This window comes from Phocoena sinus, chromosome 2, assembly GCF_008692025.1.
Source record: "Phocoena sinus isolate mPhoSin1 chromosome 2, mPhoSin1.pri, whole genome shotgun sequence".
Lineage (NCBI taxonomy): Eukaryota > Metazoa > Chordata > Mammalia > Artiodactyla > Phocoenidae > Phocoena > Phocoena sinus.
The window spans coordinates 150,274,534-150,302,368 of record NC_045764.1 but is presented as its reverse complement, the minus strand read 5'-3'; the positions used below and the strand labels follow the sequence as shown (position 1 = coordinate 150,302,368).

General features: G+C 37.7%; 2 protein-coding genes and 1 non-coding gene across 6 annotated transcripts in view; 1 reads left to right on the top strand and 2 right to left on the bottom strand.

Annotated features, from left to right (window-relative positions):
- Positions 1 to 3,776: 3,776 nt before the first annotated feature.
- FCF1 (FCF1 rRNA-processing protein) lies at positions 3,777 to 22,395 on the bottom strand. The gene is made up of 8 exons (XM_032624210.1): positions 22,336 to 22,395; positions 21,967 to 22,034; positions 20,698 to 20,769; positions 19,943 to 20,091; positions 8,382 to 8,454; positions 6,163 to 6,250; positions 4,843 to 4,937; positions 3,777 to 3,976 (listed from the first exon to the last, which is right to left on the bottom strand). Exons 1-8 carry the CDS (start codon positions 22,336 to 22,338, stop codon positions 3,928 to 3,930), a joined length of 597 nt encoding a protein of 198 aa, XP_032480101.1. The 5' UTR covers positions 22,339 to 22,395; the 3' UTR covers positions 3,777 to 3,927.
- TRNAE-CUC lies at positions 12,080 to 12,152 on the bottom strand. The gene has a single exon. It is a non-coding gene; the product is annotated as a tRNA-Glu (tRNA).
- A 36-nt stretch (positions 22,396 to 22,431) lies between the features above and the next one.
- Positions 22,432 to 27,835, top strand: part of AREL1 (apoptosis resistant E3 ubiquitin protein ligase 1) — a 43,457-nt gene continuing 38,053 nt past the window's right edge. For all 4 annotated transcript variants that reach the window (XM_032622900.1, XM_032622902.1, XM_032622901.1 and 1 more), the window contains exon 1: positions 22,432 to 22,598. The gene's annotated coding sequence lies outside the window, so the exon portion shown is untranslated. The remainder of the gene's footprint in view (positions 22,599 to 27,835) is intronic.

Here is a 27,835-nt window from a genome sequence, read left to right as displayed (position 1 = left end):
TGCATAAATATCAAACCTTTTACCCTGATAATACCAGATAATACAGAATGTACCTCCTTTTCAGGTGTACATGGAACTTTCATGAAACTGACCGTGTTAGGCTACAAAGAAAACCTCAATATTTTCCATATTGCATATTCAAACAGCATATTATTTTTGCATGCCTTTTCCCATCTTTTAATTTACTGAGGTGTAATTTACAAATAATAAAATGTACCCATCTTGTGCACATTTCAATGCTTTTTGACAAATCAATATATCCAAGTAGCCATCACGGCAATCAAAATACAGAAAATTTCCATCATCCCCCCAAACTCCCTTGTACCTCTACAAGAGCCAATCTTCTCTCTCCACATCAGGCAATCAATTTACTTTCCATCACTATAGATTGGGTTTGTGCTTCCTAGAGTTTCATATGTACGGAATCATACAGTATACATTCTTTTGTGTCTGGCTTCTTTTGCTCAGCTTAACAGTTTTAAGATTCATCTATGTTATTGTATCAGTAGTTCATTCTTTTTATTGCCAAATAGTATTCCATTGTATGAATGCACAGTTTGTTTATCCATTTACTTGTTGATGGATACTTTGGTTGTTTCCAGTTCCTATCCATTATGAATCAAGATAATATGAACATTGGTGTACAAGTCTCTGTGTAGATATAAGTTTTCATTTCTCTTGGTTAGATTTCCTAGGAGTGGAGTTACTGGGTTGTGTGGAAAGTGTATTTTCCCATTATTTCCAACAGTTTTGTGTCATCTTGATTTAGGCACATCTTGTAAATACCATATAGCCACAAGATTTAAAAAATAGCCAATCTGAGCATTTGTCTTTTAATAAGGGAACTTAACCTAGTCACATTCATTCATCATGACTACTGTGTTTGGACTCTTCCCTACCCAACTTAGTTTTCTATTTTCCATTATTTCTTCTTCTCTCCCCCTTCTGCATTTCTTTTTCCTCTTTCTTTTAGAATTTACATATAGTGAAGTATACAGATCTCCAGTGGTGTATTCTGCTTTTTTATTTTTAATTTTTTGTTAATTGAGCTTCCCTTTTCCACTTAATTTCTGTTGGTTTAGGAGACGTACATCTTACATTAGTTAGGATTAGGTTTGGCTATACAATTAAAGTAAAACCCAGGTAGCCTTTTCTAATGTATTGGCACAACTGGTCACTCAATTCCAAAGCCAACATTATCTAACAGTTCTCCCGCAGAAGAAGAACAACTCTCCAGTAAGAGCTCTGATTAAGACTATTTGACTTGACCCTGATCACCCATGTTTGAAATAATCACAATGGCAAAGGGAATAAGGAGGTTCTAATTAGTCCAGTTTGACTCTAGGTACCTCATATAAGTGGAATTACAGTATTTGTCTTTTCGTGACTGGTTTATTTCACTTAGCATAATGACGTCAAGGCTCATCCATATTGTAGTATGTGTCAGAATAGTATAAATGCATACTATTCCACTGCATGTATATACCACATTTTGGTTATTCATTCATCTGTTTGGACACTTGTGTTGCTTCCACCTCTTGGCTATTGTGAATAGTGATGCTAATGAACATGGGTATACAAATATCTCTTCAAGATCCTGCTTTCAATTCTTTTGTATATATTCCCAGAAGTGGAATTGCTGGATCATATAGTAGTTTATTTAAAAATTTTTGAGGAACCGTCATACTATTTTCCATAGCAGCTGTACCATTTTACATTTCCACCAGCAGTACACAGCAGTCCCAACTTCTCCACATCCTCATCAACACTTGTTTATTTATCCTTAACAGCAGCCATCCTAATAGATATAAGGTGGTATCTCATTGTGATTTCAATTTGCACAATGATTCAATTTCCCTAATGATTAGTGATGTTGAACATCTTTTCATGGGTTTTTTGGCCATCTAAATGTCTTCTTCAGAGAACTGTCTGTTCAAGTCCTTTGCCTATTTTTAAGTCTACCTCATTGTTTTTAAATGCGCATGACATTCCATAGTATAGACATAACATAGTTAAAACTTTCTGACGGATATTTACATTCTTTTCAATTTTTCTTTATAATAGTGGTGCAGTAAACATCCTTCTACATACACTTCCTTGTACACGTGTGAATATTTTTTACACATTTATCATGCATTTACATCACACTGAGCATGTGATGCAAAGGCACTGATCATTTTAAAGGAAATCACCTATATGATACCTGTAAATAACCAAAAAATAGAATTGGGCTCACACGATATCTGCAATTTCTATTTTAGTGGATCCTGCCCAACTGATGTCTGAAATCGTTATACTTATCTGCATTCTTGTCAGCACTACATGACTATCCATTTCCTCATACCCTTGTTATATATATTGGAAAATCTTCTGGTCAGTCATTTGTCTTAATTTTGGGGGAAGCTGTTTTGCAGAAAAATCTAATTTTAATGTATCCACACTTAGCAATCTTTTCTTTTATGGCTTTTACGTTCTTCGTCTTCTTTTAAGAATTCTACTCAGAGCCTATACACATTTTTCTTGTATTTTTCCTAATACTTTCATAGCTTAAAAAATATTTAGACTTTGATCCAGTTGAAACATTTTCTCGTGAAGGATATGAGGTAGAAATCTAATTTTCTTTTCAAATGGATAGCCAACTTGTCATTATAATACAATAATCACTAACATTTATTGAACAACACTTACTTGTAACAGGTACTGTTCAATTCAACCCCATCTTATTGGGGTTGTTTTGAGGATTAAACAAAACATTTTAAAAGGGAAGCAAAGAAGGTATCAAATGGCTATGTGGTTTGCCCAATTCATACAGATATTAACTGGTGAAATTAGGATTCTAACCCTAATGAAATGACTCCACAATATTTGGCTTTTAATGTAATTTCCTTTTCATATAGATTTGAAATACCAGCTTTATAACATACCAAATTGCCATAAATATATAGGTCTATTTATGGACTTTCTAGTCTGTTTCAATGATCTATATGTCCATTCTTAGCTATGTTGTGATCATGAAAAACATCTAATCTGATTATGTTATCCACCCTAATTAAAGTTTTAATAACTCCCCACTGACCTTAGGATTAAGTCCAAACCCTTTAGCATGTCATATAAAGCCCCTCCCTCCCACCTCCTACCTCTGGAGTCTCAGATGTGGGTACAGACACCTTCCCTTTCTAATTCTTTTTAAAGATTAACTCAAACATAACTGCTTCTGGTCTTTCTCCCCTCCCCATCCCAACCAAGTAGAAATAAATCATTCTTTCCACCTGTATGTCTACTCCCTCATACTTTTATCTTAGCATCATTATTTTACTGTATTTATTCATCTACACGTTTCTCTTTTCCACCATAAATGAGTATCTTGAGGATAAGACCATATCTTATTAAATACCTAGTATCACCTTAATAAATATTTGTTGAGTAAATCAATATAAAATGACCATCAAATTATGTGAGCAATTATCTGATTTATAAAAAGATGCAACAAATTTTAAAATGACACAAAATACAATTTTCAAAACAACATTAAAGGGGCTTCCCTGGTGGCGCAGTGGTTGAGAGTCCGCCTGCTGACGCAGGGGACACGGGTTCGTGCCCCACTCCGGGAAGATCCCACATGCCGTGGAACGGCTGGGCCCGTGAGCCATGGCTGCTGAGCCTGCGCGTCCAGAGCCTGTGCTCTGCAATGGGAGAGGCCACAACAGTGAGAGGCCCGCGTACCACAGAAACAAAACAAAACAAAACAAACAAAAAAAACCCAACAACAACAAAAAAAACATTAAAAAGTGAGTGTATTTAACCATATTCAGCTCATTACAGAGCAAATGGGTGAGTGGAATAATAATTCATGCTACAGCATGTTTAATGAACTGGCAAAAGAGAAAGTTGGTCGAAGGAAGGCAGACGAAATTTGTCTTTTAAGAATTAGAACCGAGGGGCTCCATAATCGTCTGGCATCCGCTCAATATTGTACCTGGTCAGAACAAAAAATTAACACTGGTAAGAAATGTGGGTCCAGAACCAACCTTAAAAACCCATCCTTTACTGATTACATCACTCTCACCTCCTGTTGTGAATCCTTTTTGTCAGTGGGAACTAAATTTTAAAGGCCTATCATAATGAATGATTTACAGCAAAATGCTGACTATATTATCTTTATTCTTCAAAGTGAGAAAGTTAAGTTGGGGAGCCAGGCTCTAAGTCCGGGTAAGTCCAAGGCCCTCACCCATATTCTTCCCATTCTGTTGTATTTGTCCCAGGATAAAAGCTGGCCAATAATATCTGAGGACTGACATAGGAATATCCAAGAAGGATAAAAAGCAGCTTTTGTTTGTTTGTTTTTTTGGCTTAAAATAGTGGTCATTTATTTATTATTTAGTACAATTGTGAGGGCTGATTAGGTGGTTTTGTTGCGGCCTCCCTGGACTCACAGACCTGCCAACAGCTGGGGGCACAGCTGGCACTGGCTGTCCACAGCTTTTGTTGTTTTAATAAACTTTTAGTTTCCCAGATGAGGTGCTAATCACATGCACTAGGTTTCAAAAAAATATTTCTAGCCAAAAAGATTAGCTTGATTTTAATTACTGCTTTGTATTTAAGGCCACACATCTCCCTATTTCTTCTAGTGATCTTATTGTAACAATGTGAATGTCTGCCTCATTCCTAAATCCTAGCTCTATCTTCTGCCTTTGTTCTTGTTACTTTGCCTCATTTCTTCAAACAGAACTATGTAAACATTTGATACATCAATCTCTTTCAAATCCTTCTATAACTTGACCTCATTTTTAATTGATATCAATTATATACTTTTAATCACTTCCCTAAGAAAAAAGTTCTCACCTATGGTTAGAAATGTACATGATGGGAACTCCAGGGATCTTCCGGATTCTTCGTTTAAGGTCCCGGTCAACTGTGGCCACAATGTAACACTTGTGCTGGAAGAGACCCATTGGGTGTTCACATAGAGCTCATTCAGTGATACTGGATACAACCACTGTCTAGTCTGAGGAACTATTCATTTTCACAGTAAATAGGAATGGAAAGGCTAAACCAATTTGTTGAGTAGCTACTATGTTCTAGGAGCTCAAATTTGTAAGCTGCCTGAGCTGAATGTAGTTCTAATAATCTTGAGGGGGAGAAGATAGAAAAACTATTTAAAAGCTGCAAATTGGTTTTTGTCTTATAAATGGAGAGGATTTTCGTATCTGGGACAGACAATTCCTTGGTTTTTGGAAAAAGTCCTTAGAGACTCTACACAAAGGTAGAGTAAGTGCCTTAGATCCGAGGGCACAACTTTTGTGGTCTGTGGCATCTCTGGGGCTGACCTACTCTGAGGCCTCCTAGCAGTGGGGGTAGGCTGCCTCCTTGGCCCTAAAGGCAGAATAGGAGGATCTCCAGGACAAGTCTGAGTCAAACAGCTCTGAAAGCACTAACATTTAGCTACCAGTTTGGAACTAATTTGTATTGTACTTTGCTTCCATCCTACCCAAATCTCTCACTGAGTTCTAAAGAGTTGCAGATTGGTGTCAGCCATGCTGTGGGAAATTAAAGGAAATGCTGGCTCCACCCACGGGATGAAGTGGCTAAAAAGACGGCAGTGTGGTCACCAGATGAAGATGATTATCCTCAGCAGAGAGAGGCTCTTTAAGGGCAATCAGTAGCAAAAGTTCTTGTAGTATTTGACAAGGAAGCCAGAACACAAGAATCAAAAACCTACTTATTCTAGGGTATGTGTGAAACAGCATCCTGGGAGACTTAGACGTAACAAAATTCCTACACAGGGAGTAAATGGAACCTCACTTTAGATTCACAGGGAGGTGGAATCTGATATATTATTATGTCTATACTCACTCACTTAAACCATCTTACAGAGAAGATTTGTGGAATAAAGAATCAGTAAATGCTCCAAATTACACACCCAATAAATGCAAGTGCTAAGATTTGAAATCCTCCCTAAGCCAGTGATCTTTCCATCATGGTTATAGTATACACTTCCAATCCATTTTCTCAAGTAAATGAGGACACCTACACTTCCCATGAAGGGATTCTATATAATTTTTTTTATCATTTATATTCCTAGATACTTTACATGAACATTCAGGAAATAAGTTTATCTTTTTTTTTTCATAGCACAAAGTACATATTAAAAAATGATGATACCTGAGTTACTCTTTGTACTAAGCAGTCATCTGCATAGGTTCCTTTGTGTGTGCATGGTAATCGTTCAAATCTTGGATCCTTGGCAATCCTATATGGTTATAAAAGGGGATTAATGAAAACATTCAAGTAATTGAATAACTTTATGACTCTCAATCAGTGAAATAAGAGTAATGTGATCTATCTGGAGATTTTAAGACACCCCTCTCCTCCTGAAGCTTATCTTCTAATTGAAAGACAATTTAGAGAGAAGGGAATTAAAGCTTACTGACTGACAGCTGCTGTGCCTTACATCATGTACTTGTCACAAAACTGAATTATTATATTTCCATTTTACAGATAAAGAAGCAGATTCAGAGAGATTGATTAATTTGTTCAAAGCTACACAGCTGGGAAAAGCCAGGATTCAAAACCAAATCAATTTTAACCTAACCATTTTACTTTTAGAAAGTTGTCTTACACACATGTACAAGAATACAGGCACAAGGATGTCACTACTACACAGTTTAGAAGAGTGGAAAACTGGAGATAATCTGATTATCCACCAGCAAGGTAAAAGTTAAATACATTTTGGTACCCCTATCCTATTTTAAAAAATGAGGTAGAGTTGTATATACCAATGTGGAAGGACATATAATAAATTGTTAAATAAACAAAGCTGACCATATATATGTGTGTGTGTGTATACACACACACACACACACACACACACACACATATGTAACATAAAAAAAATCATATTCATTAATATCTTCACTGGTCTCAACAGAAAGGTCTTTAGTATTGGGAATGTGATAAGCTTATGATTTTCCAAAACTCTAGTTTTTCACTTGAAAGCTCAATTTTTATCATTGGTAACTAACAGAGTAAGTTGTTTTCCTTGAAGTGACAGGTTCATTTCATTAATTTTTGAGAAAATACCTGCTAAATACCAAAGTCTGAAAAATCAGTGTTTGCCAGTTGTTCTTCACATAAAAATGATATTTCATGAAAAAGAAGCTGGTTCAGCTCACAACTCAAGCACAAAAATGCTTTTCATAGGGCTTCCCTGGTGGCGCAGTGGTTGAGAGTCCGCCTGCCGATGCAGGGGACGCGGGTTCGTGCCCCGGACCGGGAAGATCCCACATGCCGCGGAGCGGCTGGGCCCGTGAGCCATGGCCGCTGGGCCTGCGCGTCCGGAGCCTGTGCCCCGCAACGGGAGAGGCCACAACAGTGAGAGGCCCGCATACCGCAAAAAAAAAAAAAAAAAAAAAAAAAAAAAAAAAAAAAAAAAAAAAAAATGCTTTTCATAGAGACAACGTTCATCCTTTGGTATGTTTTTCTTCTTCTTCCAGTTTTATTGAGATATAATTGACATACAGCATTGTGTAAGTTTAAAGGTATACAGCATTATGATTTACTAGTAACAGTAAAATTAGTAACAGAACTTACATACATCATGAAATGATTACCACAGAAAGATTACTGAGCATCCATCAGGAGAAATGCTTTATGTGTACTTCACATTTCACCACACAGAATACTGATGTGTACAGCAGGGTTGAGATTTAACAAAGTTAATGAATTTTACTGCTCTGTTAAGCATATTCTTAAGTGACTGGCATTTTTTTTCAACTGCCAGTGGGTGGTAGTGAAGAATACAAAAACTACTAGCATTATTTGGGCCCACTGCCTTGATTTGTACTAAGGCACTGGCATTTTTTGCATTCAGTGCAAATGTCAGCACAGTGAAAAAGGCAACATCTTGGAATTATTATGAAAATAGTTTTGCAAACTCCCTGCAACGATCTCTAGGACTCCTGGGGTGGGGGAGGGTTCCATGAGCCACACTTTGGGAACCACTGCTGTAAACTCAAGGGCACTTTCCAGAATAAACTCAAAACTTCTTTAGGTAAACTCAAAATGCTTTACGTGTGAAATTCTGAAGAAGATAACTAGATAACAAACTAACAGAAAAACACTTTCTAATTGAAAATCTAGAGGAACTTAAATGGAGGCCCATGAGACCAATATGACTAATTAACTTAGTTCAAAAAGCTTCAGCTTGAAAACCTCTAACCTTCCAATGTTTGCTTTCTTAATTATAAATAGTTAACTAATTTTGTATGATTTTTATTTAAACTAACCAGACAAGAAATCTTCGGATAGCAAACAGCTGAAGGAGGGTCAAAACAATCTTCCTTACACCAATCTAGAACAAATCTGGACCAGGTCCTTCCTACCTTAGAGCCACTCGATACTTCTGCCCCAATTTCTCAATTTCAGCCATTACGCAGTCAGTTATACAAGGGATACCTGTTAGGAAAAAAAAAATTAGTAACAGAACTTGTAAAGGAACTGATTTAACTCTCTCTGAATTATATCCTGTTGAGAGTATGTATGTATGTATGTATGTATGTATGTATATGTATTTACTGTTTGCCGTGCCACACGGTTTGAGGGATCTTAGTTCCCTGACCAGGGATCAAACCAAGGCCCCCAACAGTGGAAGCGCAGAGTCCTAACCATTGGACAACCAGGGAATTCCCCTGTTAAGAATCTTTGAAATGACAGCAAAATAAGCACCGTACAGTGAACAATAATAACTAGAGAAGAATAAAATCCCTATCTATAAAGAAACTAGGGAACTATTCCAACCCCACATCACATTCCATAAAGTATCTGTCATAAACATAACTGGGGAAAAAAACTGAGCTGGATCCCTGTCATTGTTTATATATTAAAATAAATTCTAGATGGAAAAAAATTTAAATGTGAATCAAAATACTTAAATGTGAACCAAAAGAAACCATGAAATTAACCAGAGAATATAAATTTGATCACATAAAAATATAAAACTTCTGTTTGACAACTATCAAACGAAAAGTCATACTAAAGTAAAATAAAAATAAACTGGGAAAAACATTTCTACACATTTGTCAAAGGGTAAATTTTCTTAATATACAAAGAGCTTTATAATAATAGCTTGGAAGCACTGAAATTGAAGCTGTGATTAAAAAATCTTCCAACAAATAAAAGCCCAGGACCAGATGGCTTCACAGTCGAATTCTATCAAACATTTAGAAAAGAGCTAACACTTATCCTTCTCAAACTCTTCCAAAATATAGAAGAGGTAGGAACACTCCCAAACTCATTCTACGAGGCTACCATCACCCTGACACCAAAACCAGACAAAGATGTCACAAAGAAAGAAAACTACAGGCCAATATCACTGATGAACATAGATGCAAAAATCCTCAACAAAATACTAGCAAACAGAATCCAACAGCACATTAAAAGGATCATACATCGTGATCAAGTGGGGTTTATCCCAGGAATGCAAGGACTCTTCAATATATGTAAATCAATCAATGTGATAAACCATATTAACAAAGTGAAGAATAAAAACCATATGATAAGCTCATTAGATGCAGAAAAGGCTTTCAACAAAATTCAACACCCATTTATGATAAAAACTCTCCGGAAAGTAGGCATAGAGGGAACCTTCCTCAATAGAATTAAGGCCATATTATGACAAACCCACAGCCAACATCGTTCTCAATGCTGAAAAACTGAAACCATTCCCTCTAAGATCAGGAACAAGACAAGGTTGCCCACTCTCACCACTATTATTCAACATAGTTTTGGAAGTTTTAGCCACAGCAATCGGAGAAGAAAAAGAAATAAAAGGAATCCAAATTGGAAAAGAAGAAGTAAAACTGTCATTGTTTGCAGATGACATGATACTATACATAGAGAATCCTAAAGATGCTACCAGAAAACTACTAGAGCTAATCAATGAATTTGGTAAAGTAGCAGGATACAAAATTAATGCATAGAAATCTCTGGCATTCCTATACACTAATGATGAAAAATCTGAAAGTGAAATTAAGAAAACACTCCCATTTGCCATTGCAACAAAAATAATAAAATATCTAGGAATAAACCTACCTAAGAAGACAAAAGACCTGTATGCAGAAAATTATAAGACACTGATGAAAGAAATTAAAGATGATACAAATAGATGGAGAGATATACCATGTTCTTGGATTGGAAGAATCAACATTGTGAAAATGACTCTACTACCCAAAGCAATCTACAGATTCAATGCAATCCCTATCAAACTACCACTGGCATTTTTCACAGAACTAGAACAAAAACTTTCACAATTTGTATGGAAACACAAAAGACCACGAATAACCAAAGCAATCTTGAGAACGAAAAATGGAGCTGGAGGAATCAGGCTCCCTGACTTCAGAGGGGTGGGATAGGGAAGGTGGGAGGGAGGGAGACGCAAGAGGGAAGAGACGCAAGAGGGAAGAGACGCAAGAGGGAACATATGTATATGTATAACTGATTCACTTTGTTATAAAGCAGAAACTGGCACACCATTGTAAAGCAATTATACTCCAATAAAGATGTTAAAAAAAAAAAGGAGGGTGGGAGGTAGATGTAAGAGGGAGGAGATATGGGGATGTATGTATATCTGATTCACCCTGTTATACAGCAGAAACTATCACAACATTTTGACGCGATTACATTCCAATAAAGATGTTAAAAAAAATAATAGCTTGGAATTATGTGTTATTTGCCAGACACTGTGCTAAGCACAAGGATTATCTCGTTTAATCTTAAGAACAATTCCTATCAGGTAGCATTGTTATTATTATTCCCATTTTATAGATGAGGAATCTGAAGTACAATGAAGTAACTAGACAGCAAAAGGTGACGCCAAGGTTTGAACTGTCAGGCTTCAGAGTGGGTTCTTAACCACCAGGCTACATTTCAGTTCATAGCAGAAGACATACAAATGGTCAATCAACAGAAAAATGCTCAATTTCACTCCTAGTTAAAGAGATATAAATTGAGACAAGATTATACTTTCTACCTATTAGGATGGCAAAAATTAAACAGATGAAAACACCCAATATTTGAAGAAATAGGTATCCTCACATTGTAAGTAGGTGTATAAATTTGTATAATTATTTGAGGGCAATTTTGCAATACCTATTAAAATTAAAAAATATATACTCCCTTGATATTACAATATGGCTTCTAGAAAATGTATTCAAAAGAAATATTCCACCCTAATACAGAGACACATTCACAAAGATATTCAATACAGCTTTGTTTATAATAGGGTAAAAACTGGAAATAATCCAAATGTCTAGTCTTTAAAAACGACATATTTAAACAATAGAATACTTGTAGTGGGGTGGGGGAGGAATGGACTGGGAGTTTGGGGTTAGTAGATGCAAACTATTACATAGAGAATGGATAAACAACAAGGTCCTTCCCTGTATAGCACAGGGAACTATATTCAATATCCTGGGATAAACCATAATGGAAAAGAATATAAAAAAGAATGTATATATGTGTACAACTGAGTCACTCTGCTGTACAGTAGAAATCAACACGACGTTGTAAATCAACTATACTTCAACAACAAAAAATAAAGAATACTATAAGTGAAAAAAAGAATAAGGCCCATCTATATATATTGGCACAGAAAAATGTTCAAGATGTATTTGTTCAATGTAAAAAGCAAGGAGAAATAGATAACTAAGACGTGATCTATCCATACAATGCCATACAATGGAATATTATTTGGTAGCAAAAAGAAACGATATACTGATACATGCTTTAACGTGAATGACCCTTGAGAACATTACACTAAAATGAAAGAGGACCAAAAATATGTGACCCCATTTTAACGAAATGTCCAAAATAGGCAAATCTATATATAGAGAAAGCAAATTAATGGTTGCCTATGTGCGGCAGGGTGGGGCGGGGGGTTGGGGGGAATAGGAAGGGTTGGGGGATGATGGCTAAGGACCTCAGTTTCTTTTCACATAATGAAAATATTCTAAAATTGACTATGAATACACTAAAAGCCACTGAATCATATATTTTATTTATTTATTTTTTTGTGGGATTTTAGTTCCCCGACCAGGGATTGAACCTGGGCCCTCGGCAGTGAGAGTGCAGAGCCCTAACCACTGGACCACCAGGGAATTCCCTGACTCATATATCTTAAATGAGTGACTTATATGGTATGTGAACTAGATCTTAAAGCTGTTTTTTTTTTTAAAAAAGCATGAAGATAAAAAAGTAAATAATGCATGATCCATTCTCATTAATAAACAAAAGTAACCTCTACCCCACAGAAATTGTATATGAATTTTTAAAAGCTGCCCCTTTCTGAGGAAAAGCTTTATAGGGAACTTGCATTTTCTTTATGCTAGATTTTCTTTTTACAAATACATTAACACTCTTGAAAGCAAACAAAGTTAAAAAATCTTAAACTAAAATACAATGCCCAGAAGAAAAAGCAGTTGTAAAATGGAGGAAAGAAGAAGTCAGGAAGAGCAGACAGTCATGGAATCAGAGGGCAATACACGCCTTAAAAGGATCAATTTCAGAGCCATGTAGCACTGAAGCAAGGGCTTGCATCGGGAGCAGGGAAGCAGGCTCAGGAAGATCACTACAAAGAGGACTCATGGGCAGAAAAGAAAGCTCATGGGTAGCTAACCATGCTCCTTTGTTAGAATATCAAATGCAAGGGACCAGGAGCTATGAAAAGGTCAAAGGGGCCTCTCCAAGGCAAGAGGAAGATAAAGGCATTCTTTTATAAATAAAGGCAAGTGAAGAAAAATTAAATAAGCAGAGCTTCAAACAGTTAAGGAATCTCCTAGGTAACTGAATTTGTACTGTAGTAGAATGTTTCTTCAGACTTTACTTTGAGGTATTATGTTACACAGAAAGTGGTATTTTCCTTAATAAGCTTGTTTTTGGAAAAGGCACCATGAGAACATTTAGCTGTATGCATTATAGCTATACTCTATGGTATCCATATCTGCAGAAAAACCTAACTATAGGACTAAAGCTATCCTAAACAATCATCTTTTTTTCTTTTTTCTTTTTTGGCCACACTACGCGCTTGTGGGATCTTGGTTCCCTGACCAAGGACTGAACCTGCACCCTCAGCAGTAGAGTGAAAGTGCCGAGTCCTAACCATTGGACAGCCAGGGAATTCCCCTAAACAATAACAATTTAGATAATAGTGGCAGAGCTATACAGTCAGGGAAGCAATTTCACCTCCAAGGGGCCATGCTTGAATCCTCCATCTATTTCATTTATATATAGGTCACAGCATTCCTGGAGAAGCAGGAACGCCATAGGAATACAAGAAGTCTACCAAGATTAGTGTCTTCCCTCATACAGGCCACCCTAGGACACTTTTACAGGCATGGTAGTACGTCAACTTCAGACTACTCTTTATGATTTCTAAGAAGCTTTTTAAAAAATTAAAGTATTAGATGTGGGCTTCCCTGGTGGCGCAGTGGTTGAGAGTCCACCTGCCGATGCAGGGGACACGGGTTCGTGCCCCGGTCCGGGAAGATCCCACATGCCGCAGAGCGGCTGGGCCCGTGAGCCATGGCCGCTGAGCCTGTGTGTCCAGAGCCTGTGCTCCACAATGGGAGAGGCCACAACAGTGAGAGGCCCACGTACGGTTAAAAAACTAAATAAATAAAATAAAATAAAATAAAGTATTAGATGTACACAGCTTAAAAAAAATACGAAAAGGACTATATGAAAAAGTAACCATCCCCTGATCTTTTCCCACCCCACCAATTCTGATCCATAGAGATGACTATTTTAATTCATTGGCTGTTTTTCTCACTTGGTGGTTACCTTTATAACTTGGTTAATAATAAACTTATGCAGTTACTTTTTTTAGGAAGATAATCAAAGATATTTATTGGTTATGTTAATGTATATTTTCTAGATTTTTTTCATCTTAGTGCATCCAAGTTTTGAAATGCTTGAAGCTGTACAAAGGTCTTCGTAGCATGTATTAACATGGAAAGGTGTTCATGATACATTACTCAGTGAAAAAAAAACAGGTGGCCAAAAAGCATGCATAGTATAATTCCAATTATGTTTAAATCTATATTTTTATTAATTGTAAAAGGTTGGAAGGTAATACCCAAACTATTAACAGTGATTATTTCTGGGAAGTAAAATTACGGCCTGATGCGGGGGAGAACTTTTGCCTATTCTTTTTATGTTCTGTATTGCTTAGTTTTTCGTTTTTTTGTTTTTTAAATATGTATTTATTTATTTATCTAGTTGCACTGTCTTAGTTGCAACAGGCGGGCTCCTTAGTTGCAGCTCACTGGCTCCTTAATTGTGTCACATGGGCTTCTTAGTTGCTGCAGGCAGGCTCCTTAGTTGCGGCACATGGGATCCTTAGGTGAGCACGCAAACTCTTAGTTGTGGCATGCATGTGGGATCTAGTTCCCTGACCAGGGATCAAACCCAGGCCCCCTGCATTGTGAGCACGGGGTCTTAACCACTGTGCCACCAGGGAAGTCCCTGTATTGTTTAGTTTTAATGTACATGTTACTATTATAATTTACATAATTTAAACACATGTTAAATGATTTTTGACTCACCACTTCCTGTAAAACAAAGTCTAAACTCCTTAGCTTTTTACTTAAAGCACTCAACAATTTGTCTCCAAACCATTTCTGCCAATCTTTAAGAAATGTTTGTGGATAGAATTGAGTTTCACCTTCACTCTCCCACTTATACTCACTTGAGCCCAACTATTCTCACCAAATTTGCTCTCATGTTTTCAACCTTTGGGAGTGTGCTTTCCTTTGCCTGGAATGCTCTCTCTCTCTCTCTCTCTCTATTCACTAAAATCCAACCAAGCTATGAAGCTCAGATCAAGTAGCACTCACCCTCTCTTGAATTCCTATATTATATAATATCTGATACTCAAGAAGTGATCACTATCGAATGAAGGAATGAATCTTCAAGTTTCTGTTTAGTTTTCTCATTTGTAAAATGGGGACATACTACTCATCATATTAGGTTATTGTGAGGATTATGATAATTATGAAAAGCCCTTAACACAACACCAGAACATAGTAATTCATAGTTCAAAGCAGCTGGCATTATGATTATCTTTTTTTCATCTATTGACTTAACACAACACCAGAACATAGTAATTCATAGTTCAAAGCAGCTGGCATTATGATTATCTTTTTTTCATCTATTGACATCTCCTCTCGCCATCTAGATGGTCAAATCCTGGATGACAGAAAGCACACCATATATTCTAGCACCCTTCTTTAAACTCTGTGTAGTAGAGCCACTTCATGTTTATTGTTAATGGTGACAATGAAGATTATGAAAGAAATATACCACTAACTTTCAAAGAAATAACAAATCACTTAGTTTGGAAAATACTATGACTTCATGGTACCAAGAATAACATATTAACATGGAATTATAATAGTAAAACATTACTGAGATGAAATATACAAATAAAACAATATGTTCTTTCTTCAGTGAAATCACAGAAAATAGGATAGGTCATTCCTAGAATTCTATTTTCACAAACGTAGTCAATAGTTACTAGATGCCAGACAATAGTAGGGAATTATTTACGGAAAACACCAGATGAATTTGGTTTAATATCTTGTTGGCAGATAACACATCATGCTTCTATAGAAGCTCCATGTGTTCTAGAATTTTGATGTAATAGGATTTTACATACTGTCATAAAAATAGAATGCTCTACTGCAAAGACATAGCAGGAGTGACCAAGTCTTGTTATGTTTAGTTCCTCACGTTGTTCCCGTCCAAAATCACTGCTACATTACAGCCTTCAAATTTCAGTCAATTTACTGGCAGCTTGATTGGATCAGCTTCTGTTCCCACTTAATCCCACCTGACAGATATGGTCTGGGTGGCACGGCACAGTGCCACTGAAACAACTGGAGTCCCTGATACAGTACATTACCCTAGAACAATAAAGTCAGATTGTTATTTTATCTTTGGAGGCCTAAAAATTATTTTTCTGAGCATGGCTTCTTGTTTGGTTTGTGTGTCTGCTCAGTACTTTATAGTTAAACCAACTTTGTCCCTCATCAGTGTGTAACTGTGTCCAGTATTTCAAGAAGTCAAAGTGTGAATCATTTAAATAAGATACATAGATGCCTTATTTTTTTTGTTTTGTTTTTGTTTGTTTTGTTTTAGCATTATTTACTTATTTATTTATTTATTTTTGGCCGCGTTGGGTCTTCGTTGCTGTGCATGGACTTTCTCTAGTTGCGGTGAGCGGGGGCTACTATTCATTTTGGTGCACGGGCTTCTCAGTGCAGTGGCTTCTCTTATTACGGCTTCTCTTGCTGTGGAGCATGGGCTCTAGGAGCGCAGGCTTCAGTAGTTGTACCTCGCGGGCTCTAGAGCGCAGGCTCAGTAGTTGTGGTGCATGGGCTTAGCTGCTCCGCGGCATGTGGGATCTTCCCGGACCAGGGCTCGAACCTGTGTCCCTGCATTGGCATGCAGATTCTTAACCACTGCGCCACCAGGGAAGTCCCTTAAATATTTTATTTAAACTTAAAACTTGGGGGCGAGGGATAAATTGGGAGATTGGGATTGACATATACACTCTACTGTATATAAAATAGATAATAAGGACCTACCGTGTAGCACAGGGAACTCAATACTCCATAATGGCCTATATGGGAAAAGAATCTAAATAAGAGTGGATATATGTACATGTATAACTGATTCACTCTGCTGTACATCTGAAACCAACACAACACTATAAACCAACAACACCCCAACAAAAATTCTAAAAAAGCCTTAAAACTTATACGTGTAACTAGCATCTTTTTTTTTTAACATCTTTATTGGAGTATAATTGCTCTACAGTGGTGTGCTAGTTTCTGCTTTATAACAAAGTGAATCAGCTATACATATACACAGATCCCCATATCTCCTCCCTCTTGCGTCTCCCTCCCACCCTCCCTATCCCAACCCTCTAGGTAGACACAGAGCACCGAGCTGATCTCCCTGTGCTATGTGGCTGCTTCCCACTAGCTATCTATTTTACATTTGGCAGTGTACATATGTCCAAGCCACTCTCTCACTTAATCCCAGTTTACCCTTCCCCCTCCCTGTGTCCTCAAGTCCATTCTCTACATCTGCATCTTTATTCCTGTCCTGCCCCTAGGTTCTTCAGAACCATTTAATTTTTTTTAGATTCCATATATATGTGTTAGCATATGGTATTTGTTTTTCTCTTTCTGACTTACTTCACTCTGTATGACAGACTCTAGGTCCATCCACCTCACTACGAATAACTCAATTTCATTTCTTTTTATGGCTGAGTAATATTCCATTGTATATATGTGCCACATCTTCTTTATCCATTCATCTGTTGATGGACACTTAGGTTGCTTCCATGTCCTGGCTATTGTAAACAGTGCTACAATGAACACTGTGGTACATGACTCTTTTTGAATTATGGTTTTCTCAGGGTATATGCCCAGTAGTGGGATTGCTGGGTCATATGGTAGTTCTATTTTTAGTTTTATAAGGAACCTCCATACTGTTCTCCATAGTGGCTGTATCAATTTACATTCCCACCAACAGTGCAAGAGGGTTCCCTTTTCTCCACACCCTCTCCAGCGTTTATTGTTTCTAGATTTTTTGATGATGGCCATTCTGACTGGTGTGAGGTGATACCTCATTGTAGTTTTGATCTGCGTTTCTCTAGTGATTAGTGATGTTGAGCATCCTTTCATGTGTTTGTTGGCAATCTGTATATCTTCTTTGGAGAAATGTCTATTTAGGTCTTCTGCCCAATTTTGGATTGGGTTGTTTGTTTTTTTGATATTGAGCTGCATGAGCTGCTTGTATATTTTGGAGATTAATCTTTTGTCAGTTGCTTCATTTGCAAATATTTTCTCCCATTCTGAGGGCTGTCTTTTTGTCTTGTTTATGTTTTCCTTTGCTGTGCAAAAGCTTTGAAGTTTCATTAGGTCCCATTTGTTTATTTTTATTTCCATTTCTCTAGGAGGTGGGTCAAAAAGGATCTTGCTGTGATTTATGTCGTAGTGTGTTCTGCCTATGTTTTCCTCTAAGAGTTTTATAGTGTGCAGTTACTTTTTATATTTATTAATTTTAGGCATTTAAATTATTTACCTCTCTTACTCATCATACATGCCTTATCCCATCTTCCCAATTTAATTTAAAAAAATTTTTAAAGTATTTAAATATTTATTTATTTATGGTTGCATTGGGTCTTTGTTACTGCACCCGGGCTTTCTCTAGTTGTGGCGAGCGGGGGCTACTCTGTTGCAGTGCGCAGGTTTCTCATTGTGGTGGCTTCTCTTGTTGTGGAGCGCTGGCTCTAGGCGCATAGGCTTCAGTATCTGTGGCACTCAGGCTCAGTAGTTGTGGCTCGTGTGCTCTAGAGTGCAGGCTCAGTAGTTGTGGCACACGGGCTTAGTTGCTCTGCGGCATGTGGGATCCTTCTGGACCAGGGCTCAAACCCATGTCCCCTGCATTGGCAGGCGGATTCTCAGCCACTGCACCACCAAGGAAGGCCCCCGATCTTGCTAATTTTAATAAATCAATAAACAACATTCACATTACTTTCATTCTGTAAATGCTCATTATATAGTATCTTTTAAATATTAAAGACGGAGGTGTGCATTTTTTCCTTTGATTCCAATAATTTATTCTTTACAGCCAAGTTAAAGTCTAATTTTCATTTGTACCTTCAACTAGATGACTGGAAAATATATGAATATAAAGCCACCACAATACGCAACAGATCTATTAGGAAGTTATTCCCTTGTACTTGGCCTAAATTTTTTTTTCCTTCTCATGGTAGGAAGAGAAGATCATTTGAAGGAGGAGATACCCAAACACACAAGGGAAATCTATTAATGGTAAATTGCATACCTACGTGTAAATAAATTACCTTAGATCCTTTGTGGTACAAATAAACATCACACTGAATAAACTTAAGAATAGTTGACCATCATCATTTCTGGTTCTCTGATTGTAAATGGCAAAATGTCTTATTTAGCTTTTCCACATTGGAGTGGAATGGAGGATGTTTCCTACTTAATGTAAATAAATAAATAAATAAATAGTGAGAAGTGAAATAAATTTTCATTTATCCAGAATTTTAAAATCTGTTTTAAAATCCTAAAACAGAAAATTCCCCACCTGTTTTTTTTCTAAATTGATGTCTATAATGATGGTCAAAGCATGCTAAGTGTTTTATGAATTGTGAAAGTTTAATTATTCCCAGTCAAGTTTGCATCATATTTCTGTGGTTTTTTTTGTTTGTTTTTGCGGTACGCAGGCCTCTCACTGCTGTGGCCGTGCAGGCTCAGCGGCCATGGCTCATGGGCCCAGCCGCTTCGCGGCACGTGGGATCTTCCCAGACTGGGGCACGAACCTATGTCCCCTGCATCAGCAGGCAGACGCTCAACCACTGCGCCACTAGGGAAGCCCATATATTTCTGTTTTTTCATAAATGTCTTTTTTTCTTTTTTAACATTTTTTGGCATATTTCTTTTCAGTCCTTTTTTTCTTAAAATTTCTTTATTTATTTGGCTGCGTTGGGTCTTAGTTACAGCACGTGGGGTCTTCGTTGTGGCCTGTGGGATCTTTAGTTGAGGCATGTGGTATCTTTTAGTTGCGGCACACAGGCTCTTAGTTGCAGCGTGCGAGAACTAGTTTCCTGACCAGGGATTGAACCTAGGCCCCCTGCATTGGGAGGGCGCAGAGTCTTAACCACTGGACCACCAGGGAAGTCCCTGCATTATATTTCAATTCACTGAAAATGGTCATTGCTATGGTGAGCAAATTAAATAGCCAGCAATTCAGTTAAACTAGAACCCCATTCCCCTCTTTTCATGTATTTGGATAAGTATGATTATTCTGTACAAATGTCACAGAAATGGAAAGGTCTGATACTCACACTTGGCATACAGACAGTCCATCATTGACTGCACTAAGTCCAGTTTGGCTTTAATGGAAAAGTTGATAAAGTTGGTATCGACCAGGATGTGGTAAGGTGGGCCCAGCTGTGTGTTATATTGGAAGAATAAGCAGGAAGGGTGTTGGGGGCTGAAGGAAAAAGAAACAAAACACAAAGTAATGTCTACACTGATATTTGGTAAAAACAAAAAAAAGAAGTCTCTGCTTGGAACAGTTTGTTCCTTTTTCCTTTCTTTGGAAATAAATCCTAATAAACCCTGTGATGATATATCCATCACCAATCTAGAGCAAATAAGAAAAATAAGAAAAATGTGATGAGGTTTCATAAAGTTAAGTGTATTTATTTAAAAGGAATGACGTTTATCCTGAAAATATGCCCTTACTACTTTTTGGTGACACATTCTCTCTTTTATGAAATGCTGGTATGTTAAAACAATGGCGATTATTTCTTTTGAAAGATTCTTGGCAAAGAAAAACAAATGATCCTAGATTTAATCCCCAGGATTTTAGGGAAAATTTTACTGCTCTATGAAGTCCAGAAACCTTCAAACCATTAGAATTGGTATATACTCATCAATAACACTTTCATTTGCATAGCTTCATTTGTATAGTTGTGCCAGACAGACAAATGACTGAGCAAATCAGTTCAGGAAAAGCCTGAATTTCTATGAGGTCTACAGTTTTAGAATCTTTCTTCTAGTTTTAAAGGAAAACTTGAAATTCTTGATTACTCACACTTCTCTTTCCTTGAGTGCACTGGGATCTTTCTTTTCTTTCTTTTTCGGTTTTAATCTATCCTTTTCTTTACTAGGAAAAAAAACAAGTAAATTCAATGTAGGGGAGAATAAAAAACCATAGCAGTTATAACCTCATGAAAATTAAAAGTTTCTTCTTTTGTTTTGTCTACAAAGGAAATTCTACTTTGTTACTTCATTATATTAATATCAGCATACACTTTTTGAGCACGAATAACTATGTGGGAAATAGCCTGGAATTAACACAATTAATCAGTAAAACATAATTAAATTTTAAAACCATTAGCTAATAATCCATAAAAATTGTTAATGGATAAATAAATGTTGGTTAGATTATTATTTCGTTCTTAGTCAGAAGCTCTCATATGAAGGATCAAAATCCACTTCCAAGCAGTGGGTAAATAGGCTGACATTTATCTTCTAAAGACTGAGATGCTTCAACAGCAGGAGGAAAAGGGTTCCCCTACACGTCTCTTAAAAAGCGCTAAAATGTGACAATATATATACAAAATTTAACTTTAACTAGAAACAGAATATTATTAGTGGGGCAAATTTCCTTGAAATTACATAATAAATACATACTAAAGGCCAAGAATACAATTTAATAACAAATGAAGGCTCTAACAACCACTCACTCCTTTGTTCTAAGGCTCAGAAACAGTGAAGTCTAGTCCTTATTTAATAACTCAGTCCATTGTTCACTGAAGCAGGCAAGCTGTTTAGTTCCTCCTTATAATAGGGAATATCATTCTACTCTTCTTCCAGTCATAAATCTTCTTATAAGATTTATAAAGTGGAGACATCTATGTATTTTCCCATTTTTTCTTTCAAAAATACTTGAGTTGTCAGGTGCTGGTACAGCCATGGTCTCTGACCTCACTGCCTTTCAAAAATTATAACAAACCTTTTTTTCCCGGGGAACGTGCAGTGTAATGGCAAGAACACAGAGATAATCCTACCTACCTCACAGAACTGTTAGGAGGCTTAAATGTGATATGGCAGATACAGTATATAAAAACGGTGGTACAAATTGAACACTTAAGCGATGATGAATTCCCATCCCATTCACCAGCGTACTTGCTCATCAGCTAAGTGACTGTTATACTTTATTACCCTGTGCTATATAAATCCAAGACACAATAATATCAAAACTAAACACAAAACAACAACAAAAACTTTTACTACTCATCCCCTCGTGACTTCTATATCTCCGGGCAGTCTATGAACCCAGTTGATTCCAGACACTCACAGCCTCTGATCTCTGAGACTAAGCATTCGCTTCATGGTCGCATACTTCCGTGTTTTCTTTTGTTTCCCCTTAAAACAAAAATTTTAGAGTTAAAAGAGTTGTAAGTACATTGCATCTTCTTGAGTTCCTTTTCTTTTGTCCACACCCCTCTTCCCTCAAATACCCAACTCTTCTTATTCTAGCTGCCTCAACCCAGCGCTCTCCCCACTCGCTAGAGCATAACAGGCACCACTCCAAGCAGCTTAAAAGCTAAGATCAGAATGAAAATAAGCAAGGGGAATATTGTGGAAATTTGGCCAATGGCTACTCCCTCAATCTCTGTCCCAAACGTGGTCTGAAAATGCCCCTTCTCGAACCCTCGTCTCTCACCATGTTCACGCCGCAATGTTGTTTCTTCCGGAATCACCAGCAGCGCGACACTTTTGCGTCAGCCGTATAGCGCTTCCGGCAAAGGCTAGCCCGGAAGCGGAAGCCGTTTTGGGCAACGGAAAAGCTCAAGCCGGTTCCCGACCCTGGCAGTGTTTTGTACTGGGTTTTCTTGGCGAGGGTCGAGGGACGGTTTTCTGCTGGTGCTGCAGCCGCCTCCCAGGGTAGCAGAGCTGGGACTTCGCCGTGCTGCATCCCCTGCTCGGGTAATGTTTCTCTATTGCATCTCTCCAGCACGGGGCAGAGCCCAGAGGACCTGCCTGCACTAGAGTTCCAGAGAGAGGTAGCGCAAGGGTAGGGGGGACGAAATTCTGGGTTGCCCAGTAGCTTGGGGAAACACATTCTCCTCATCCTTCAGCGCTGGGGCATCAGGTCTTTATCGTGCTACGCGGAGGCTCTGGTTCCTACTTGGTTCTCCCAGCCGGCATTGTGCCTGGTGTAGCCAAGTGGACGATCCTCATGATTCTCCCCCGAGTGATTACCGTGTATTCATCTCGGTGAAGCGAGGGAGGAGCAGCGTTTGAGGGCCTTCTTTAGATTGTCTCTAGAAAATTGAGGCATAAGCTTGCATATGTTACTAGTTACCAAGCCAGGAAAATGTTGGGAAATAATTAACATGTATTGTGAAGGCTTGGTGTGTCATCTCTAATGGAAAAGGTAGAGTTTTTGAGAACAAAAAGGGAAAGATAGCTTCCATTTTTTGAGTACCTCCTAGGTACTCTGGTGGTTCTTAACCTTTCGGAGATCCACAGACTATTCTTTAACAAATGGGTACACATACAACATTTGTCATACAATTATGAGACTCTTGGACTCTGAAGCCCATCTGTGAACCCTCTAGGTGTCTGCGCTTTAAGTTAAGAACCCCGATCTTACATACTGTATTTGGCACTTGAATTATATTACCTTCTTTGACCTTCACAATAACTTCAGTATCCTCTTTTTACATATGGGGAAGCTGAGGCTCAGACTTTGTTCAGGGGTTTGTTTGGGTCTGTTTGATTCCAAAGTCTGTACTTAACTTATTGCACAAAGCTGTCCTAGTGTTTGAAATCCAAAAAGGTTATGAGGTTAAAAAAAAAAAAAAAAAGCTGACCATTGCAGCATAAGCCTTACTATCAAATATAGTATATTAACATGAAATTTGGAGCCTAACTGATGGAACTAAAAATCCCTGTTCTGCCTCTTACTAGTTGTTTGTAATTGGGTGATTTTATCTGTGCTTCAGATTCTTTACCTGTAAAATGAATAGTATCTGTCTTACAGGGATGTAATCAAGACTAAATTAGTTGAAGTATGAAGTTCCTAGCACGACTAAACCCTATTAAAGTGTTTTCTGTTATTGTTGTGTGTCTTCTGTCAGAGTATGCCAATTGTGTATTTAAATATAGTTGCTCAATTTGGAACTTGAATGTGTTGATAACCTCAAAAACTTTATTACGTTTTCAGTTCTTGAAAAGCTCAATTGCAGGGTGATTTCTTGTATTGATTTGAGTAGACAGTTTTCTTCCTACTTCTGCTTCCCCTTTTAGGCACACGTGCATTTAGATAACTTTGTAGGGCACATATCTGACTTTGTAGGCTCTGAATTTTTGATATGGAAATAATTTTATTATGGGAGCATCTACAGATACTGTATGTGCCTCTTGCTTTACCCCATTTGTGGTTACTAGAAGTTCCTTATCTTTCGGGAACAGCCTTTCTGCCAAGCTGTCATGGTGATATGATAGCCACCACTTTTTCGATGCATTAGAACCTCTTGGTGATTAGGCAATTAGCTTCTTAAGTAAACATGATTGGTGTGTTTATTTTAAACATTTGGAGACTGATTAGTGTTATATATAGGTTCAGAGGGAAAATTGCATATAATTAAATAGTCATTTGCATTTAAATTCAGGCATTGACAGAAAAACACTCTCTTGGTAATGTGTACCCTGAATTTTGGAATCCGCGAACAATAATACATTAAAAAAAAAAGCAGTTTGTAATATCTATTCTGAGACTTTTCTGATTTCCTTGATTGTTAAAACTTGATAGGGAGCTAAATTAATGTAGGAACACCATGGGGGATGAGACCATACTTAGAAAAATATGTTTTGTTGCATTGTAATTTTGTTGCAATCTGAGATTCTTATGGTCTAAGATTAAAGTACTCGGATATTCTATAGCATATTTTGATGGTGATGGGAGGGGGAGATGGTGTTTTGTGTTGGGTGGGGGCAGAAAGTAATTGCTTTTGTTTACATACTTGTGAGAAAAAGAAATAATTTTAGTCCTTCTCAGCAGTCAAGAGGTTGTTTTGTACTTTTCTGCAGTCTTGAAGAGAAAGAATTGTTCAAGGCAGTCGACCCACAGTTTGAACACATAAATGGGCTTGGACTTCATTCCATTCACTAATTGGTCTAATTTACTAATGTTAAGTTGTTAACAAATTTCTATATAAAATTTTGGATGATGAAAGATTCCAACATCTTGTATTTCAATATTAGAAAGTTAGAGGTAGATTCACTTTTGTGGCCATTAAGAGAAAAAAAAATTCACAGATATTTTCTTCCTTTTCAAGTTACAGTTTTTACACTTATTTTTATGTCTCATGTGATACGAGTTTTTCTCCCAACAAACGTTAGTTGCTGTTAGTTATTTTTCAGTTAGCTTGACTGCCTCTAAATATGGTAGCATATGTGTATAGCATTCCCTACTCCTAAGGTATCGATATTGAATTGGTTCGTAAGGATACCTCAGAAGTACATTACCGCTGCATGTTCATTCATTCAGAAGACATTTATTGGGGACCCATTCTGCTCCAGGCAATGTACTGGTTACTCTTAAAAAGTTCAGGCCTGTATTGGAGAAAGACTTGTGTACAGATAAATTATGGTAGGTGGTTGAACAGATATGCAAATTGAAATATTTTAGAGGAATTATTCTACTTGTTCATCTTTCTGGTAGTGGTTCAGGTCAGAGTAGTGTTGTGTAATATTTATTTAACACTGTAACATACCATATAACAGATCAAATTTTATGACCTTAATGGATCAGTTTACCTTTTAAATCAGTTTACCTTTTAAATGACTTTAGTCATTAAATAGCTTAAGTGTAGATTTTAGTTATCTTTCTTTGGTTTCTTTGCCTTTTGAAGGATTTGTGAATAGTTAGCCTTCACTAATATTCTTTTGTATAGCAGTTTCCAAAGTTTTGAGGTTGTTTAACCTTATTGCAGTGTGTGGGTATGTGTGAGCATGCCTGAGACTTGATATGGTGTTATGTCACCATGACATTTTCCTGAAGGGACTCTTGAAGCCTGTATTACAAATTATGGTTTAATAGAAAGAGGTGATATTGTTTAGATATTAGAAACCAAACAGTTATGGTAGCTATATGTCTTGTCATTTAGCCTGAATTGGAAACAGCACCATATGATTTTAATATGAATTTTTGTTACCTTCAATAGTTGAGGAATTGGTTATCATGTTTCTCAGAGCTTTTACCTGAAGCATTCATTTCAGTGCAGTTTGCCTGTTGGTGTTGAGATGCTAATTATCAACATCTGTTCATTGTATTTTTAAAAATGAATGAATTAATTAATTTTTGGCTGCGTTGGGTCTTCGTTGCTGCGCGTGGACTTTCTCTAGTTGCCGCAAGCGGGGGCTGCTCTTCGTTGCGGTGCGCGGGCTTCTCATTGCGGTGGCTTCTCTTGTTGTGGAGCACGGGCTGTAGGCACGCGGGCTTCAGTAGTTGTGGCATGTGGACTCAGTAGTTGTGGCTCACAGGCTCTAAAGCACAGGCTCAGTAGTTGTGGCACATGGGCTTAGTTGCTCCGTGGCATGTGGGATCTTCCCGCACCAGGGCTTGAACCTGTGTCCTCTGCATTGGCAGGCGAATTCTTAACCACTGTGCCACCAGGGAAGTCCTGTTCATTGTATTTTTAAAAACACTAACACAATAAAATTTTTTAAATTATTTATTTGTTTGTTTATTTATTTGGCTTGCTGGGTCTTTAGTTGCGGCACACAGGATCTTTTGATTGTGTAATGCGAACTCAGTTGCGGCATGTGGGATCTAGTTCCCTGACCAGGGATCTAACCCGGGTCCCCACATTGGGAGCATGGAGTCTTAGCCACTGGACCACCAGGGGAGTCCCACAATAAATTTTATTAAAAGATTGAATGGTTTAGTAATGATTTTGAGATCCCTTCCTGCTTAGGCACTCTAAGATCTTATACAAATCCCTGTGTAGTTTCTACTTTCTCTTCCCAAGGCATATCCATCTTTTTTTTTTTTTTTTTTTGCGGTACGCGGGCCTCTCAGTGTTGTGGCCTCTCCTGTTGCGGAGCACAGGCTCCAGACACGCAGGCTCAGCGGCCATGGCTCACAGGCCCAGGTGCGCCACGGCATGTGGGATCTTCCTGGATCAGGGCACGAACCCGTGTCCCCTGCATTGGCAGGCAGACTCTCAACCACTGCACCACCAGGGAAGCCCATATCAATCTATTTTTATCCTTTAACAAATGCTAGTTCCTTTTGGACTAGCCTTAAAGACAAAGTGAAATAAAACACTTTAAAAAGCATTTAAAATACATTTCTGTTTTGAAAAATTGGGATTGGCTTAAGTAGATGACCTGTCTTTATGCTTCTGTATGTCTGCAAGGCCATCTGATTCCACTAGAACCATACAAGGAACATGAATTTGGTACCCCACATAACCCACCCAACAGACACTAAGCCCACTACTCCTAGAAACCTACTAGCCATACTTAATTCTCTGTCTTTTTTTGGCACTTGTATAAGCTCCCATGTCCACCCCAAGAACTTTGACAAAGCAAGAGAAAATACAAGTGCTAGTAAAAGTAATTACATAGTAAAAGTTGCTTTTACATTTTCAAGTTCCTTAAATGCTGTCATACTGTGGATATAAAAGTGCAGAGGATTCTTTTGGTTGATCTCCCCCGCTCCCGACCCCTAGCATCCATTTCCTCCTTTCTCCTAACAGACTTTTCTCCATGTGTTCATTTTCCTCCCTTGCAGCCACGTGCTTCAGGGAAAGCCAACCACCTCTTCACGCCAAAGGATGGGGCTGGTTGGCTAAGAATAATTCTATCTGTCTTTACCAGTCTCTAATTTAGGAAAGAAAATGTAATTCAATCTTGGTCAATGACGTGAGGGATTAAGTTTGCTGTAGGCTTCTGGAAAAGTCCTTCCTATGCTTTCATTGTATTTTCTATTCATTATTCTTTTTGATCAGAGATCAGGTAAAGATATTCTAAGAATATACAAGATACATTTTCTGTTGTGTCCCTTTGTTTTTATCCATAGATCCAGCCCAGGTTATTTTAAACCCCTGTCTTGTCCACTTAGGGAAGTTTAACTCCAAGGATACCCCTTGGTGTATGTGGTGAAACTATTAGGAAAACAGTTAAAACCTCCCAAGTGTGATCTAGTTTTT